The 19,225-nt window shown below is 46.4% G+C and overlaps 1 protein-coding gene and 1 long non-coding RNA gene across 13 annotated transcripts in view; both read right to left on the reverse strand.

Annotated features, from left to right (window-relative positions):
* MTSS1 (MTSS I-BAR domain containing 1) overlaps positions 1-10,937 on the reverse strand; it is a 157,465-nt gene extending 146,528 nt beyond the window's left edge. For 4 of the 12 annotated variants that reach the window (XM_034668598.1, XM_034668593.1, XM_011237176.3 and 1 more), the window contains exon 1: positions 10,355-10,935. In XM_034668598.1, coding sequence (XP_034524489.1) covers positions 10,355-10,426 — 72 coding nt within the window. In that variant the 5' untranslated portion in view covers positions 10,427-10,935. Of the gene's footprint in view, positions 1-10,354 lie in introns of all 12 variants that reach the window. The other 8 variants (XM_034668597.1, XM_019809860.2, XM_019809861.2 and 5 more) reach the window with 4 other exon arrangements.
* Positions 10,938-14,712: 3,775 nt separating this feature from the next.
* LOC117803694 lies at positions 14,713-18,568 on the reverse strand. The gene is made up of 3 exons (XR_004627634.1): positions 18,370-18,568; positions 16,072-16,165; positions 14,713-15,035 (listed from the first exon to the last, which is right to left on the reverse strand). It is a non-coding gene; the product is annotated as an uncharacterized LOC117803694 (long non-coding RNA).
* Positions 18,569-19,225: the final 657 nt, after the last annotated feature.

Genomic DNA, 19,225 nt, shown 5'->3' on the forward strand with positions numbered 1-19,225 from the left:
ACTCCTGGCTGCACGGCAACCTCAGTCCCTCCAGCAGCAGCTTACAGAGCTCCTGAGTGCTGGGATGCCAAAGGCTTGGCCACCAGCTAGCTCCTCCTGGCTCTGCTCCCCGCTACTTGCTTCCTATTGGGGTGCCTCATCCAATTATTCAGGCCCAAGATCACATCCTGCTGGAGAGCTGGCTTTGAAGGTTCAGTAAACAATCACTTCAAAACAAAGAGTGACCATTAAACCAAACTCAAAGACTTCCTTAATGACTCCGTGCTCAGCTGCAGGAGGACGCAAGCAAGCCAGGCCTCAGAAGTGAAACTGAGGTCTCCCTGGAAACTAATCTCAAGCATTTCCAGCCTCCTACTGCAAATATCCCCCCTTCCTGTTTTGCGCTCAGTCACGTGGGGTGCAGAGCCGTTACTGGGGCGACCCTGACAGAGGGGGTTTCTTCAGCAAAACAAACATGTGTCTCATGGTTGTCACCTTCGAGGGCCGTATCAGACCCCTAGGTCTCAACACCCTGCCTGCTCCCCACCTACTCCCCTCTGCTGACAAATTAGAGGCACCTGTGCAGGGAGTCAACCACCCAACAGCATCTTGTCGGCTGGGCCTATCTCTGCTTCAAACAGAGAGGCCCCTTGACCCTTCCTAAGATCCCACTGCTTCTCTGCTCCTCTTCTAGACAAAACAATTTAGGGCGAGGGCTTTACCTGGCTTACTCACAGGTCTATCTCCACCCCAGCAATGCCTGGCTCACAGCGGGGGCAGCATCATATCTGCTGAATATGTGTACTGTGTTCTCTCAAATTATGCATATGTTGGAAGTTGAAAAGCACTGCAGTATTGTCACTATTGCATTATCAAAGTGGAGCTATGGGTTTCCTGTATTTTCTGAAACATCTGAGTGCCATTATTACAGGGTACTCCGCTAGAAACTACCAGGGTAGCTCAGATACACGAGAGCATTTTATTTCACATTTATTTCATCCTAAGCCCTTTACATATACTTTCTCATTGAAGCTTCCACAAGTTTCAGAGGGAAGTATTATTTCCCCCATTTTACAGATAAGAAAATAAGTCTCAAGAGGCTGAGTCACTTGCCCAGAGTAATCTACCTAGGAAGGGGCAGAGCCAGGCTTCAAAGCCCAAGGGCAACCGCCTAAGGTAGAATGTAATACTCCGTGGACTCAACACAGAATGCGAAGAATGCCTAAGGGTACCTGGGTTGGTGGAAAGAGGAGATAACTTTGTGGTGGGGCACTGAAGGATGAGAAAGATTTCAGTGGACCACATTGCAGAAACGTCCTCCAAGCAGGACAAACAGCAAGAATGAGGGGCACAGGATGTGTTCAAAGAGGCCTGGGACTCCAGGATGGGGAGCACGAGGCATACAGCAGACCAATCAGCTAGGGCCCAACTGTGGGGTCCTTGAATCCCAGGGTAAGTCAGGTGGGACACATCCGGCAGGTAGGCGGGTAGGAAATACCCAAATATGGCTAAGTCCTAGGAAGGGACAGAAGATCAGTGCCAAGAGGCTGCTACAGGGCCCGCTAAGAGGCAAACGAGGCTACTTTCCTGGTGGTCATTCCAGAAAAAGAAGGGAGAACTCAAATGGAGTCAGACAGAAAAAGACAGCCCTTACAAAGCTGCTCCTCTCCCCTTACCCTGGTGTAAACATCTCTGGAAGTCTTTTTTTTTCAAGCATTAAATGCCCCGAGGACCGCAGCTGGGCACCCAGCCCTTCCTCTCCCTTTATAGACAGTGGGTTTGCAAACAGAAATGCAAATAGGCCCAGCTGAGGCAGATGAGGTTATAATGAACTCAAGAGTAATTGACTTAGTCAGAAAAAAACAACTCAACTCCTCCATTTCCTGCAACTTCAGTGCAAACTCTAAATACAGCTAGGTCAAGGGTGGGGTAGCTTTTGCCTGAAGTGGTGGAAAGAATTACTACAGTGATTGGAACAGTAGCAGCAGCTAACATCCCAGTGCCAGTGGGCAAGGCACAGTGTGGAGCGCTTTGCAGGCACAGTCTGATTTCGGAATCCTCAAAGGTGGATACGTTCTTAGACCCTTGTACAGAAGAGGAAAAGGAGGCTGAGAGATTAAGTAACTTGCCCACAGGCTTGAAAAGCAGATGTCTTTCACGCCAAGGTCAGCGAGAGCTCTGGAATTTCCACAGGAGGGGTTTAGACGCAATGAAGGGGCCAGAAGGGAGTAGAAGGTGTGCAGGAAGCTCACTGTTTTTACTTAGATGGTATGTTATAGATCTACGTATCCAATAGGGCAGGTTAGCCACATACGGCTATTTAAAGAAAAGTGAATAAAACTCAATAGTTCCTTGGGACGCCTGGGTGGCTGAGTCATTAAGCGTCTGCCATCAGCTCAGGTCATGATCCAAGGGTCCTGGGATCGAGTCCCACATTAGGCTCCTTGATCAGCAGGAAGCCTGCTTCTCCCTCTGCCTGCTGCTCCCCCTGCTTGTGCTCTTTCTCTCTCTCTCTCTGACAAATAAACAAAATCTTAAAAAAAAAAAAAAAAAGCCTAATAGTTCCTCAATCACACTCGCCATACTTCCAGTGCTCAATAGTCACATGTGGCTAGTAGCTAACACACTTGACAATTTCATTATGGTAGAAAACCATGTCGGACTGTGCTATTGTATATTTAAAATCGTTAAGTATCCTAAAGATGCTTTTTCTACTATTTTTATATTTCAATTTATTTCATGTTGTTTCACTATACATTTATTTTTATTTTTAATCGTGGCAAAACACACAGACCATCTATCATCTCGGCCATTCTTAAGTGTCCAGCTCAACAGTGTTTAGCACACTCACGCTGTTGTACAAACATCTAAACATGCTTTTACTCAGACTTCGGTGGGGTTGAGAAAGTACTTTTGAGGGTGCTAAAACTGTGTATAACTTGGTAGTTCTCAAGCCTAAGATTAGAACTACCTGGAGGTGCTTTTAAAAAAATGTGGATGCCCAGGATGTCCCCCGGAAGCACAGAATCAGAACCTCCAGGGAACAGGTCCAGGTATCAGTGTCTTAAAGGCTCACAGGAAATCCAACACTTGTATGCCTGTAACCAAGTGCATGCCACCAGAAGGGGCACACCAGCCCAGACCCACTCCTCCGGCCCCCCCCAGAGACCCCTGTCCTGTGGGAGGTGGCAGGGAAGGGAGTCCCAGGCCAAACCTGCTGTCCACCGCCAGGACTTAGGAGACCGCTCATGCTAAGCAAGCTAAGATTTTACAGTTGCCCAAATTCTTCAAGGGGAAGAAAGCAAATAAAAAGACACACAGCTCAAAAGGCACTCAATTGATTTTTTTTTTTAAACCCACTTAAACTAGACAGGAAAAGAAAAACCACTTAGAAACTATGACCCAGGCCGTATATGCCAAGAATCAGACAGAAAGGGGTTTTTTTTTTGTTTTGGGGGGTGTTTTTTTGTTGTTGTTGGAGATCCCGTCAACCTCTCCAAACACAGACCTGAAATGGCTCCACAGACTCAACCAGACTGGAGAGCCACCGGGACATAATTAAATACAGAAAAGCTCTTTTACAGGAGAGTTCCAGGGCTGGACACAAAATGAGTTCAAGGTAAGGAGTTCCCTTAGAGGCGTCATTTGAACTTTGGGTGAACTTATTTAATTCATATAATTAGTGAGGGCTGCCAGGCTTGCACAGTCGCCCAGTCTCATGAACCGATGGGCTCCCCGGACGTATAAACATGGCCCTCCGGCCAGGCACGGAGAAGACTAAGGGCACTTTGTATGGGGATGAGGACAGGAGCCAAGGGTGACAGGCCAGAGCCTGGCCCGAAGACTTCTTTACCCTCTGCACACCCAGAAGAAGAGGAAAGGAGAATTCCAGGTTTGTCTGTCAGAGGAGTGGGAGAGGGAAGGAAGCTCAATGTCAATAGATCATAAATTAAATGACTTTCACAAAAGTGACAGCCAGATGGGAGCTGCCCGCCCCATAACAGTCCCCACGGCATCTTAGCTCAAGTTCATGCCTCCGGGCAGACTCCAGGCTCGAGGTGCGGAAAAAAGACCCTGATTCCTTCCTTGAGCCTCCTACAGAACTCAGCAGAGTGGAATTCTGTATGCCACCCTCTAGAAATAAATCCATTCCCCCCTCTTTACTTCAGCACGTTCTAAAGAGCTCCAGCTTTGGGATTCAAATTGGCCAAGGTCTGAATCAATCCACCTCACCATGGCCTTGGATTAGTTACCCCCTCTAAGAGCCTCAGTTTTCTCATCTGTAAAGTGGGGCTGATGTGAGGATGACATAAAACCATGCGTACCAAGCACTTAGCGCAATGCCTGGCACATGGCAGGTTCTCAACAAGTCCCTTGCTGCCCCGTGCTCACCATATGCCATGAACACTGAGCACCTACTATGTACAAGTGGCACACAAGAGCATATTAAATCGGGGAGCAGCCGAGACACATAGCCCAGGTCCTCCCTGGGCTAAGAGGTGGAGAACACTGACAATGGGTGGGCTGCTCTGGAATCTATGCTGGGTGGGTTTGATTTTGCTTTGGGGGGTTTCGTGTGTGTCTGTGTGTCAGATACTTGGAGGAAACCTTGCGCAGCCTCCCAACTAATTCAAGGGAGAACCTCTGCAATCAAATACAATGGGCTTCCTCGAAGCTCAGCCAATTAATTTACTCCATTTGTCTCTCTGGTTTGCTACTTAATAAGGCCATATCAGCAGTGCAATCTGCAAAGCTGAGTTAAACTGCTTAAGGCATCCATCAGGTCCCTCTAAGGAGCCCCAAATACTTCTCCTCTGATGTCCTAGCTAGCTAAATCTGCCTTTGGCTTTTGTTTGGTTCCAGGAGAGGTATTTCTTTGTTTTTGCAGAGGTGTGGGTTTAAGGGGAAAGTGTCCTAAAGGCAGTTCCGAGAAGTAATGAAGACCTCGAAAAGATCTCATTTTTCCATTCCCAATCTGAGCACCTAAACAGTCTTCTACAGAAGGAATCTTGCCAGCTCTCACCCATTCCCGGGAAGTTGGAAAAGCCCAGATGAAAATTATAGATAAAGCGTCTAATAGATCAATAGTTTCAACCTTTTCATCCTCCAAACATTTTAACAACCTCAAATGAGCCGGCCATATTGACAGATATCATTTTAGCTTTTTCCGTTTCCTGGATGCAAAAGGGCAGTTCAAAGTACAAGCGGTCAGAGCTGAGAAGCACCAGGACGCATGGAACATGCTTATACTAAAAAGCTGTTGGCTGTTTATCTGAAATTCAAATTTAACTGGAAATCCTGTATCTTTACTTGCTGAATCACAGCACTGAGCTCAGTGCTGGCAACCTGAGTTGTGTCTTGCAATAAATACTACAGAATTATGAGTACATGTTACTCTCATGAGAACTGACTGATAGCTGAACCAGGCAAAATTCAAACTCGGCTCATCTTCCATGCAAACCATGACCTAGGATTGACCTTCTCTCCATGTGGGGCATCGTTACCTATGGAAATTCAGAACATAAAGGTTCACAGTGTCCAGCAACAAGTTCTATACAATTTGGTTAAATACGATGTATAGATGTATATGGGATTTTCCCATAGAAACATTCAAACCAAGACCAAAAAAAAAAAAAAAAAAGACTTCTTTCTAAACGTGGACAAGATTTGCACCTAAGAAACCAAACAGACTGATCTACATAGAAGAGGCCCTCAATCTCGGAACAGGCACCCATTCTGGGCAGTTCCCCTGCTGCCAAATTTATGACATCTTCACTTCTCCTTCTTCTCCCACAGGCCCAAAACACTGTAAAATCCTGGACAAACACAGCCATTTGCTAAGAGAAAAACCAACATGGGGCCCACCTGTACTTTACAAGGGCTCTGCTTGTCCTGCCTCTGTGTGTCCCCATTTACAGGGCTGCCTACCTCCCTCAGAACACCTGACCACTCTTGGACGCCTTCGCTGGGTTTTCAGTATCTTTCTAGAGAAAATGTTGGGTTTTTTTTTGTTTTGTTTTTTGTTTTGGAAGAGTCAAAGGGACGTCCTTCAAAAACTGACTGATGCCCTTCCTTCGTGGCCACCATATGGTATCTAATGTTACCTACTTATGGCCCACAGGACAAGCAGCTCTCCAAGGGTAGGCCTGTGGCTCTCTGGCTCCTCACTGCCCAGCAAGAGACCTTCCACACAGCAGGCCCTCGATAAACACCAAGGAAGGGAGCCTCACATCTGACAGAAACCCCAAAGCCAAAGCACTGGCGGTGTTTGGGGGGGGGGGACACAATCCTGAAATCATTCTCCAGCGCTGGACCCAATACCCACATTCTTGATCTATGATAAGTGAGGGAAAATACTGTGTCATGCCTTCAAACCACAAAAGATTTCCATGGAATTCAAGAAGTCTCTTTACCCGCTCTAATTTTAGGCAGAACTTAGGAGAGAGGATACCGGTGCAAATAGAGGTGGGGGGCAGTAGAAAGGAACTGAACAAGGCCCCTATTCTGCTCAGCACAGGTGCTGGTAACAGGACACCCCTCTCTACAGTGGGAGGTGGGGTAGGGAATTCAAGGTGTGGTTGGGTGTTTTTCACCCCCCCAGTCCCATTACATAACCCCTAACACACTCTCGAACCTAGTACAAAGTTCTCCCTGCATCAGGCCTAATTCAGCTCCTGACGAGCTGATTCTTGAGCAACAAGGCTGAGGAAAATATTTGGCTTTAGCATCCAACTTTTAAAAAAAACACAAACAACCTAAGTTGATTATTAAAAGAAGAAAGATATCCACAATGACTTGCCCTTGAGTTTGGCCCATCTCCTGGTCTTAAAAGCTCCCCAAACATCACCAAATTCTTTGCTGGTTCAGCTATCTAAACAGTAAATAAATAAACAAATAAATAAATCTATAAGTATCAAAGTACACTGTGTTGTACATCTAAAACTAATGTAACATTATAGGTCCATTATAGCTCAATAAATTTAAAAAAAAAAAAGCAATGGCTCAAATCTGCTGTTTGTAGCACTTAGCCCGTTTTTCTTGGCACTTGGATAGAAACTCCAAAAAGATTCTAGAACCTCTTTAATGTCTAACCATTGTCAAACATCAGAAGCCAGTCAGTTGGCCTTCCACAGCGTCACTTCCAAGCTACTATTCCCCCAGACAAACAGACGACAGGCCCTAGCCTCCAGCCACGTGAATCTCCTCTCTTTTCCTTTTGGGACCAGCTCACACCAGACAACTTGATTTATGTGGATGGGCGGAAAGGCAGCCAGTAAGCGATTCTGCACACCACCATCATTAGTGACCACCACCACAGTAGGGTGGAAGACAGGGGAAAAAACACAAGGTTTCCTCTCGTCAAGTTATATAACAGCTGCTGCTGGAATCCAATGGAAGAAGAGTGAGGGTTTCTTCTGCACCCTTCCCCCTGAAAAGGACAAAACACACACCCTGACAACTGAGGATTTAGCCAGATGAAGGATCGCTAGAAAAAAGCAGAAAGATTCCTCTCCAGTTTTTCAATGCCTTGAGGTTTTTGGTTTTGGAAGATGTACGGTGTTAGGCCTTGAAATTACTCCATTTTTTTTGTTGTTGTTTTCTTTTTTTTTTCTCCAAAGAGGAAATTGACTCCCTTCCTGTGTTGCTGTACATTTTGGAGAATCAAATGCTACTTTAAAAAAAAAAAAAAAATTTCCTTCCCAGTCTAGCCTTACTTCTGGAAAAATAACCTCAAAATTTTCTCAAGATGGCATTCCAAATGGGTTTCCAACATTTACACTTGTCCTTCAGAGCTGACAGAAAGGGCACCAAAGACATCAGAAACCCATCACGGCAGTTCAAAGAAGAGAAAAAGAGGATAAACTGGTCATTAGAAAGCCAGCTGACTTCGGATATTAAAGACTGTTATTGGGGGTGACTTCATGCATTATGTATACTATGTACTGCTTATCCTATATGCTCAAATTTTTTAAAATTCCCTTTTAAAATGTCACTGCCATCCAACCCATAAAGAAGTATTTTAAAAAGAAAACTCCATTAAAATATTCAACAACTGTCTTCTGCGTAAACAATCTTGGAAATCAGTCTACCCCTCTCTTTTTCCTTCTCTCTACTCCCCAAAAGTCTGGAATCCTGCAGACCCTGAAGCAAGTTTTAGTCTTTCCCTCCAGTTTGCTTTTCAAATCTTTGCCAAAACAAAACAAACAACCTTAAAATAAATGCCTTCCCACAGGATGTTGAACAAACCCTACTAAATTCAATGGGAAAGAAGTCAGGAACCACAAACTATAGATCCAGCACCGAAAGGGCATTAAATAAATCTTTATTTTTAACTGGAATCTTGCAGAGGGAAAAACATGCCACCTTGGCACCCACAAATCTCCCTCGCCAGAATGCTAGAGGGCAGCCACGGGATGGCAGGCGGAAAACTAGGGGGCCCATCCCGTGGTGGGATACCTCCTGAAAGGCTTTGGGTTCAAACCAATAAATGCAAAGAACTGAGACTGGGTGGATTATGGATTAAGGAACAAAGACAGAAAAAAAACTCTACACGTTTTTTGTTTTTTTCCCCCTGGGACTGCAGTGGGCAGAACTTTTAGGTCACTGAGTCCTTGTAACTACTCAGGGACTGGAAACATCCATTTCTCTTCAAAAAAAAAAAACACAAGCAGCTTTACCAACCCATCTCAAATTCTTCCCCTGGTGATCAAAATACACGTGTGCCTCAAACCCAATCTTTGACTATAAGGCGTACAGAATTTAAGTTAACAAGAAATACCCCAGAGTCTGAGGCGGAGACACCAATCTTTATTTCAAAAGAGCACTTCAATAAGTCAATGTGGATTGAGGGCAAAGGAATGAAAGAGGCTGTCTTTGAACAGGGAATAATCCATCTAATTCCAAGTGGATGGATTAGAGGCATTCCTGGACAAGCAGGGTCTAGCTGAAGATAATGCTATGTGAATGTTAATTTCACACACACACACACACACACACACACACACAAAACACAGGCTCTGTAGAAGGAGGGCCAAGACCAGGATGGAAGCACCTTGGAAAAGTTCACCCTTGGGGAGATGGCAGTTGGTTCTAAAAGGGGGAAGCAGGCGTGACAGCTGAGCATTCCTTCACAAAGTCCATCTCCCAGGCCAAACCCTCTCTAAACCTTACACTTATCAGACAAAAGCTCCTCCCAACGCGCAGGCAGCGGCTGAAGAGGGGCTGTCCACACCCACCGGCGTACAGCCTTCCAAACCTGCCTACTCGTTTTGGAAGCAGAGCTTTTAATTAAACACCACCTCCCCGGATCTGTTGAGGCAAACTGGGGCTGGGTTAGAGCCAAAGAGAAGCTCCCTAAATACACATAGAAAAAAAAAAAAATCCCCCCACCGCCCCCAATTCCCACCTCCAGCCAGCTCCCGAGGCTGGTTATATTTCCTTTGGATGAGTAACACAGGGCCCTGGTCTATCTCTATGCACCAGAAAATCCACATCCAAGGTTCAGGTTATCCCCAGTCCCACCCTTTGCAGGAAAAAACCAGGGTGTTGTTCCCCGCCCCCAATATACACAAGCGCGCGCACACACGCGCGCGCGCACACACACACACACACACAATATCTTCACAATCCTTCCAAGAGAAAACCTTAAGTCTGTGTGTGTTGGGGGGGCGGGAATACAGTTGTTTAGGGAACCCCAATCTCGTCTTCAGACTGGGAGCTCAGCCAGTGGAAGGAGGGTCCCCAGCAAGGCTGCTCTGGGAACTTCTGCTTCGCGCCCCCGGGGAGGGCTGAGGGAAGGCATGCACACCCTCACCAGCTTAGGAACAGCCTAATTAATGCCTAATTTGCTCAGGTCCCCCGCCCCCGGTGGACCTGAAAGCCAAGGAGAGAGAGGCCTCTCTCCCAGGCTCTCGGCCGGGGAGGGGGGCCAGTTCCCGCGGCCCGGCAAAGCCCCCATACCCCTCCCCACCGCCGCGCCAGGCGCCCCCACCCCGTACTCGGGGGAATCAGGTGTCCGCCCAGGCACCCAGTCTCCACGGGTCGCAGACACTCCGTCCAGCAGAAGACAATGGAAAACTTGGAGCCGGGGCCCTGCGCCCCCAGGGAAAAGAGATGGTGCCGCCCCCTGGGACAATGAGCGTGGAGAGGGCAGGGGCCATCAGACACCCCCAGAGAGGCAGCCCGCCCGGTGACCCAACAGAGCCCGGAGCGGCGCCGCGGGTGAGCAGGTGACACCGGGCCGGAGCGCTCCCGCAGGTGGCCGGCGGCCACAGCGCAGGCAAGGGCCGGGCGGGTGGCCCGGGGCGGAGGCGAAGCACCGCGGCGAGGTCAGTGCGCGGCCGCCCCCACCGCAGCCGCGCCCCCGGCGTCCTACCTTCATGTCGCTGATGATGGTCTGGAAGAGGCCTCCGAGCGCGCTGCATTCCTTCTCAATCACAGCCTCCATTTTCCCGGCGCCGGCAGGGAGAGGACACACACTCGGGGCCGCCTGGACTGTGCGCGGGGCCGGGGCTCGCTCACCCGCGAGCAATTCCACCCTCCGAGCGACCCACCTCCGACTCACAGCCTCTTCTGCAAAGAGGACGAAGTGCCCAAGATCGGCTGTTCTCTGCCCCAAATAATAACAATAATTTTAAAAGCCAAACCGCTCTGCAGGGTGATTCGCCTACATGCAGTGCCCGGCTCCTGGCCTTAAAAATGACCGGAGAAGACTGACAATCAGGCCACCACTGGTGCCCACGACGGAAACAGCAAAGCCCATCTTGAAGCAGAGAAAACCACCCGCTGACCTGGGGCCAGCGCCATTTAAAAATGCGAGATTTTCTAATTTAATAATATTTTTGAAATTTAAAAAAAAATCGCCCAACAGCAGAACGCGTCGGCTCGCCGCGTCCAGATCTGTTGCTCGCAGCCACGGCCGCCGCCTCCTTTTCACTCCTGCGCGCCCGGCCCCGGCGCTCGCTCTGGCGCAGCTCCCGGGGACGTTCGGAGGGGCGCACGCGCGCTCGCGGTCGTGCGTCCGCCGCGGGGGCGCGGGGAGCGCGCGCTCGCGGCCGTGCGTCCGCCGCACGCGGGCGGGGCTAGGAGCGCGTGCCCGGGAGGCGCGTGGAGCGCACGCAGAGGAGGAGAACCGGCGGGCGGTGCGGCGAGGATTCCACCCCCGCGGGAGCCGCCTCCTCCTCGTAGCACGCACAGAGCACTCCTTCCTGCCCTGGCCGCGGGTCGCGGCGCGGAGAGGGCGTGTCAACACGCGGCTGGCTGAGCGCCCACCCCACAATGGCTGCGAGCGCCAGGAACGGAGGGTGCACTGCTGCTCCCCGGGGACTTGCAGGGTGGCAGGCTTAGCGCAGTGCCCAGCATATTATAGTGAGCGCTCAGTACGGCGGGAAAACTGCTGCTGCTGCTGCTGCTACTGCAGCCTTTCGAGAAGAAGCCCTGTGATATCAGGACTGCAACGCCAGTCAGGATTGCAGACAGCATTCGTAATTTGTAATTAATTTGTAATTAACAAATATGTAATTAAGGAGAGTTTGGGGGCGTATCCTATGGCGGGATGCCCAGTTCAATAAAAGTTGCAGGATGCTGAGAAAGTGGATTGATTTGCCATTGCAAAATAAATGGCATTGAGCTTTTGTATACTGTCTTCGGTTTCAAGATACTGTTGACTGCCTGTGACTTGGATGGTGTTTTTGTTTTTGTTTGTTTTCAGGCCCACTAAGGGCCTTGGGTGTTGGTTTCAACACAGAGAGCCCTATTGGGACGTTTAACCTGGAAAGACTGCAAATGTTCCTGGGTTGATTTGGAGGCTGGTGGTTCATTTTCATAGCTCCACTGCCTAACTGCACATAGCTGGAGCCCTCATTGAGATTACCACCAAATAGGCAAGGAAGAAGAGAATCCAATGAGCAGCTTTTAAAAGACCTTTAAACACAAGAACCTAACTCTTCTCCCTTGTCCTGTGAGCTGACCATGTGAAGCGCAAAATACAACAAAAGGAAAATACTGGGGCGGAGACAAAGGGAAACCATATGCAAAATGCTGTAGACTTGTGCCAGACTCGCTCACTAAGTAATAGGTAAAGTTCTGAGCTTTGAAAAACTGCAAGGAGACACATGGAGGGGCATATCACAGCTGCAGAAGAGAATATTACCATGGCCCACTCTGCCCAACTTTAAATTGTAACCCGTCTCCACCCCTCTCCCAAAAATCATAAGGAGTGTTACTTCTGAAATTAACCAATCTCTTGGACAACCCTCCTGGATCCTGTCCCCAAGGTTATTAGGATGTGTAAGTCACATTCTCACCTTGCCAATTATAGTGCTTGACATACAGTTTGCTGTCAATCATTATCATTATTATGATTTTTAATACTATTGGTATTAAAGTGATCAAGTTACTGTTTATAGAGCCTGATTATACTGGGTTTAAACTCCAGTTTACAACCTACTAACTAACTGCGCGACCATGGACCAAACTAACTGGGCCTCGTTTCCTCATCTGTTAAGTGGGGATAAAGACTTCATAGGGCTGTAGTGACTTTTACTTGCACTAATATATGTAAAGCAGGATTTAAAAGAGTTCCTGGCATATAGTAAATAAGCATTCAATAAATCTTACAGATGTAGCTTATTCATAATAGCCAAGCACTAGTCATAATAGCCAAGACGTGGGAGCAACCTAAATGTCCATAATGGATGAATGGATAAAGAAAATGTGGTATGTGCATACAATGGGATATTATTCAGCCTCAAAGGAAATCCTGCAATATGTAACAACTTGGACACAGCTTGAGGACATTATGATAAGGGGAATAAACCAACTACAGGACAAATACCGCATGATTCCACTGATGAGTGGAATTGGGTACTAGCTAAAATATTCAAATTCATAGAACGGTTGCCAGGCGCTGGGGTTGGGGGAAGGTGGTAATGGGAAGTTGCTAGCCAATGGGCGCGGAGTCTCAATTACCCAGGATGAGGTAAGTCTAGGGAATGAGGGATTTTGAGCAGGAAAGGGACAACATCAGATTTACACCTCCTACATCACATTCTTTCCCCATGTTCAAGCATCCCTCCAACTCTCTCCTCCTTTCAAAACGCCCAGCACTTGCTGGGCAGACATCAAGATCTGATTAACATGCAATTCCTCCCAGGAGTGTTTGCCTTTTTTTTTTTTTTTTAATAGCTCCTAGGAGGAGGAACCCAGAGGAATGAAGCTCTACTAAAGGAATTTCAAGTCGTGTCATCTTGGAAAGGAGAGTTTGAGAGGCAAGGAAGCCTTCTCAAAGCCACTCCCATCACCCTCCTTCACCTGATAGAGGGCAGTTCAGGATGCCCACCACCATCTCCTAGGTCTGAGACTTCTGGCAGGTTTTTTGATCTCTGGAGCCAGCCTCTGTCTCCTTGCAGGTTCCTAACTCATGGCCTGTTTCCAGGGTTGAAGTAGATATCAAATGCCTATCACATAATAGTCTACCCACAGGACTTCCCTTCCCTCTCAGAGGTGATTCTCAGCCCCAGGTGCGCCAGGAGCTCTGCCTGGTCCTCAGACTTGGCAACTGGAATCGCCTGGGGGAATTTGAAAACACCTGTGCCTGAGTTCCACGACCAGGGAGCCTGATTTAATTCATCTGGGCCATGGCCTGGGCATCAGGACTTTTTAAAACTCCCCAAATGATTCTAATGTGCCGCAAATTTGAGAACTTTGATCTAAGGAAACTTAAAAGAAGATACTCAAGCTCAGGTCCTGCCCCTAAACAATTAGAATAGAATCTCTGCGGGCTGGGCTCCAGATTTGTTTTAATGTATTATACATGTTTTATTCCATCCTCATATAAGGGTGTGTGTGTACATATATGTGTGTGTGCATATTTTATCATTATTTGCTTTACAGGAATAGAATCACATGACACTCGCTTTTCTGGATCTTGTTATTAACACTTCCTGTTGGGGCGCCTGAGTGGCTCAGTCAGTTAAGCATCTACCTTGGGCTCAGGTCATGATACCAGGGTCCTGGGATTGAGGCCTGCGTCCAGCTCCCCACTCAACAGGGGGCCTGCTTCTCCCTCTCCCTCTGCCCCTCCTCCTTGCTCAGGCTCTCTCTCTCTAAAATAAATAAATAAAATCTTTTAAAAAAAATAAAAACAAATAAAATTAAAAAAAAAAAAACACTACCTGTTAACACTTCTTACCATCAACAACTTCTGGGGCACCTGGGTGGCACAGTCAGTTAAGCATCTGACTTTTATTTTTTATTTTTATTTTAACGATTTTATTTATTTATGTGACAGAGATAGAGACAGCCAGCGAGAGAGGGAACACAAGCAGGGGAGAGGGAGAGGAAGAAGCAGGCTCCCAGCAGAGGAGCCTGATGTGGGGCTCGATCCCAGAACGCTGGGATCACACACTGAGCCGAAGGCAGACGCTTAATGACTGAGCCACCCAGGCGCCCCAAACATCTGACTTTTAATTTCCACTCAGGTCATGGTCTCACAGTCTGGAGATCAAGCCCTGCATTGGGCTCTACGCTTGGCAAGGAGTCTGCTTTGGACTCTCTCTCCCTCTGCTTCTCTGCCCATTCGTGCTGCCTCTCTCCCTATCAAATAGGTAAATAAATAAAATCTTTAAAAAAAACCAAATTCCTATAGAAATCCCTCCAGGTCAATTAATATTATTCCAATACATTTTTTCATTTAATTTTTTTTTACTTTACTATAATTTCACACGTATAGAAACAAGCAAGAAGAGTGCAGAGACTTCCACATTCACCCTTCATTAGATCCCCCAAATGTTAACCCATTATATTATTTCCTCTGTGTCTCCATGTGCTTTAGAGGCTCCTTGTAAGTTTCTAATGGGTGTTCAGGTTGCTAGGCGAGGCCTCGGGGACGCCATGAAACTTCAGGCAATCATCTGTGACATTTCTAACCCTTGTAATGGATCTTTGCGCAGGGACAGCTGTGCAAGGTGGCGAAGAGGATAGGCTCAGAGTCAAGCTGCCTAGGTGTGAATTCTGACTTCTTCACTTCCCAGCTTTTCATTCCTCTGTTTCTTCATCTGTAAAATAGATAATGGAAGTGCAAACTCCTGAGGGTGTGTGCGGCCTAAATGGGATGACTTACTCCAGCACTTGGCATACAGTAAGTACTCAATAAAGGTTAGCTATTAACATGTATTGATCATTACCTTGGCTTATCTGTGAGATAAAATTGGTTTAAGCTCCCCCGCATGACCTATTTGCAGAATGTTTTATGAGCCCCAACCCACTAAATCCCTTAGAAAAACTGGGGAGTTGTCAGTAGATAAAAGTGTCTCAAAATTAGAAACCGAAGGTTGAGGCGGTGACTCAGCCTAAGAGATGTTTTATGTATGTTTGTGGATGGTGGCCTGGGATACACCCAAGAATTATAGAACCTCAATGTGCAGAATGTGTCACCAAGGCAGGAAACTAATGAAAGAAGGTCTACCCTCACGAACTGATTGGTAGCTAGTCCAAAGTAAGGCTGGAACAGTGGGGTCACAAGCCCATCATGTCTATGGGGTCGGGCAGCATACCGGTGTGAAGCAGGCCAATTGTAAGTTCATAAGAGGTGGGGGAACAGTGGGCACCTGGAGAGCAAAGCACTCACTCTAAGAGCCCGCTGCTCTGCAGTCTCAGGCAGAGTGGGAAGGTGTGCCCTTAACTGCCACGCATTCCAGTCCTTCCAGAGGGGCTGAAACTTTGCATCTTGATGTGAGATTTTCCAAAATCTAAATATTTTACATTTCCCGGTTTTTAAAATCTCTGCAGGCCAGTTTGTAGCATCTGATTATGGCAATCACATAGAGAGTTTAGTTCATAGGGAAGATGTAAAAGAGGGGGAAAGTATAAGAATTTACATTTCTCTGGGACCATTCAAGGAAGAGGGACCCTATCTAATGGTTCTTGGTCTGCCCCGTACTGGGGTAAGGATGTTTCAGTCCATTCCTGAGACATTTCTTGAACATCTACTCTGTGCGGAGTCACACTTCTCCCAGGAGGGTCTGATTTCCTTCTCCTTGTTTATATTGTCCCAGGCTGCCTGCTGACTCCTATTTTGGCAAAATTAGTTACCTTGTTATTGAATTACCTTGATCTTGAGAATGGGGCTTGCAAATTACAGAAAAAGATTGTCCAGGATCTGATCTCCTCCTCTTCTTGAGCTTAGCTTTTTTTGTTCCATACAAGCACAATGAGAAAAAGGGAGCATTTTGTAAGTAAGATACGAGTTCTGGTTACAGTAGCAGCAAAAAGTGAAAAGCATGTTAGAACACTTTACTTGTAACCTACCATGTGAAGCAATTGAAAAACACCTAGTTATATATAATTAATCAGAGGTATCTGAGTTTGCTGAAAAACGGAAAATATTACATATTCTGCAAAACGCAACATTTCCCCATGTAAACATTTTACAGTGATTTTTTAGTATATTCACAGATTTGTGTGACCATCACCACAACCAATTTTAGAACAATTTTCATCAGAGCAACCCCAACCTATTAGCATTTCCCTGTACCTCTCCATTCTCAGCCCTAGACATCTACTAATCTACTTTCTGTCTCTAGAGATTTGCCTATTCTGGACATTTCTTGTAAACGAAATCATACATTGGCCTTTCTCATCTGGCTTCTTTCACTCAGCATAATGTTTGCAGGGTTCATCCATGTTGTAGCACGTTTCTGCACTTCAGTCCTTTTTAAGGCTGAATAATCCGTTGCATGGATAGACTACATTTTGTTTATCCGCTCATCAGTTGATGAACATTTGAATTGTTTCCACTTTGACTACTATGAATAAAGGTGCTATAAACATTCACGTGTAAGTTTTTGTGTGGACATGTGTTTTCAGTTCTCTTGGGTATATACTTATAGTGGAATTGCTGCGTCCTATGGAATATCTATTTGTAACCTTTTGGGGAATTGTCAGACTATTTTCCAGTAAATAGTTTTTTATTCCATATAACTACCTAAGGTTTTTCACAACATGAAGTAGCTCTGATGAAGTCAATGTCAACCTATTCATAACAGTGACACTATCTATCTGCCTTAAGAGATTTGGCCCCTGTATCATCCCCCAGCTAGTCACTGGTGGTACGGTAAACCTCTCTATTACCTAGCATAGAACCCATAGCAAATTGTTTATTGATTCTTCCAATAGCATGATTTTAGAAATTTTAAAATTTATTTTAGAACAATCCCATTGTTTAGATGTTTCTAGCACTGAGACTCCCAGATAAACAAAATTCTCCTGTAGCCAATTAATATTCTGTCTATACATCTGTCTGTCATAAATCTGGCTAGCAGGAGTCTATCCCTAAGAGTCTGTTAACTCACTGACAATGCCAAGATTCTGCACCTACAAAGCTGCTTTCTGGTTTCTTTGGACAGCCCAGTACATAAAATGACCTGGGAATTAGGCATGCATTGGGGCAAGATGCTAAACCCCAGCCACTTAACATCTACCGGCTTTGCTGTGCCCAGCTTGCACATATAAGTGATGAAGGTGCCTACAATTTCAAGAGGTTTTGCCAGGGCAGATGCGAGCTTCCCTCTCCTGTGTCTTGGGCATTTCTTTAAATCAACAGTAAATACAGGGGCATACAAGTCCTGTCTGTAATGTGCTAAGGTAGTTTGGCATGGGTTTGGAGTCACAGAGATTTAAGTTCAAATGCTCATGTTTCCATATTATAGCTGTGCCCATGAGCAAATTACTTGGCCTGCCCATGCTATTGATAAAATGCAAAATATTCTTACTTCTAAATCTTCAAGATTAGAGATAATGTGGTTCCTGAGCCTACGCTATAACAGGCACTCAAGAGCATTGTGTGTGTGTGTGTGTGTGTGTGTGTGTGTGTGTGTGTGTGTAAGCGTGTGTGTGGTTCTCAACCAGACTGCAGGCATTCGGTCTTTAGATTTTCAATATGGGAGGCTTTGGGGTAACAGGGGTGACTTTAGGCCACTGAGCCAGGAGACATTTAATCAATTGTTTCAGAGCAGTTCTGCCTTGTTTACTTTTAATAATGGGTTTGTTTGCTTTTAATAATAAGACCGAGCCCCAGCCCTTCTATTTTCTGAAGCTGGGGAGCAAATGGATGCTTGTGAACCGGCATCGGCAGCAATCTCTGCAGCCACAAGTGGCCAGCAGCCCCGGGCAACAAGTGAAAACAGGTTGTGTGCTGGGAAACATTCATTTGCAGAGGGTAATGATATTTACCTGCGATCCTATCCAGCAGCTTCAAAGGTGGTGGCAAGCATTACCCAAGTAATGAGCACAACACCCTCTGGCCCCCTGGCCCCAAGGCAGGAATGATGTTACATAATATCCCCAGTGATGCCCATCAGGAGACAGAGGGAGAAAAAAGAACTTGCCCACCTGAGCTTGACTGGCTGTGGGATCTCCGGGGAGTCAGAGATCCTTCCTGGGCCTCACTCTCCTCTGTAAAATGAGAGGGTTGGTAGCTTCCAGGTGATGTTACAAGAGTCTTCCATGTGGCAATGGCTGATCTTCAGCCTGATTTCAGGCTCACTCTCGATCTTTGTTGAGTTCACATATATAAGCGTATGTGTCTGTCTTTGTGGGTACATACATGTTTAGGTTTGGAAACAGCTGGAAAAAGAGATTAGGGAAGAGACGAGTGCTGTTTGCTCCAGGCAGTGACCCAGCGAGGCATTTCCAGTGAAAGAACAAAGTCACTTCCCAGATGATGCTTAATTGTTAAGGCCTGCCCCCTACTACCTTGGATTCTTGGACTGTCCCTATCACTTTGTCTGTCACCAGGCAAAGCAGAAGGAAGCACTATCCATTAGTGTGTCCCAGCTGCAACGGGGGCACTTCTTTCCCCAAAAAGCTTGTTTATATTTACTTAACTCTAAATCTATTTTAACCTAAATATGTTGAAATAAGAGAGGCCTACCCATCTCACACCTCCAATAGACATGTATTTTCTGGAACAAATTCAAACCCAGTCATCAAAGGAAAACAGATTTCCACGAAGCTGTCCCCCATAGTTTCAATTTTTTTGATAGGGAGCTTTCTACTTCAAATGGCAACCGTCCTCTTGCTGGTCATAGCTATTTATTTGAAATAATATCTTTATCCTGAGCTGGATTCTTTTCCCCTTGTTGAAGTGAATTTTCTTAAGGACCTATAATCAAGGCACCATCTTTCCTTCAACACCATCTCTGGGAGGAGAAATGTAAATAGCCACACAATTCACATACATGTTAGC

This window comes from Ailuropoda melanoleuca, chromosome 9 (assembly GCF_002007445.2).
Source record: "Ailuropoda melanoleuca isolate Jingjing chromosome 9, ASM200744v2, whole genome shotgun sequence".
NCBI lineage: Eukaryota > Metazoa > Chordata > Mammalia > Carnivora > Ursidae > Ailuropoda > Ailuropoda melanoleuca.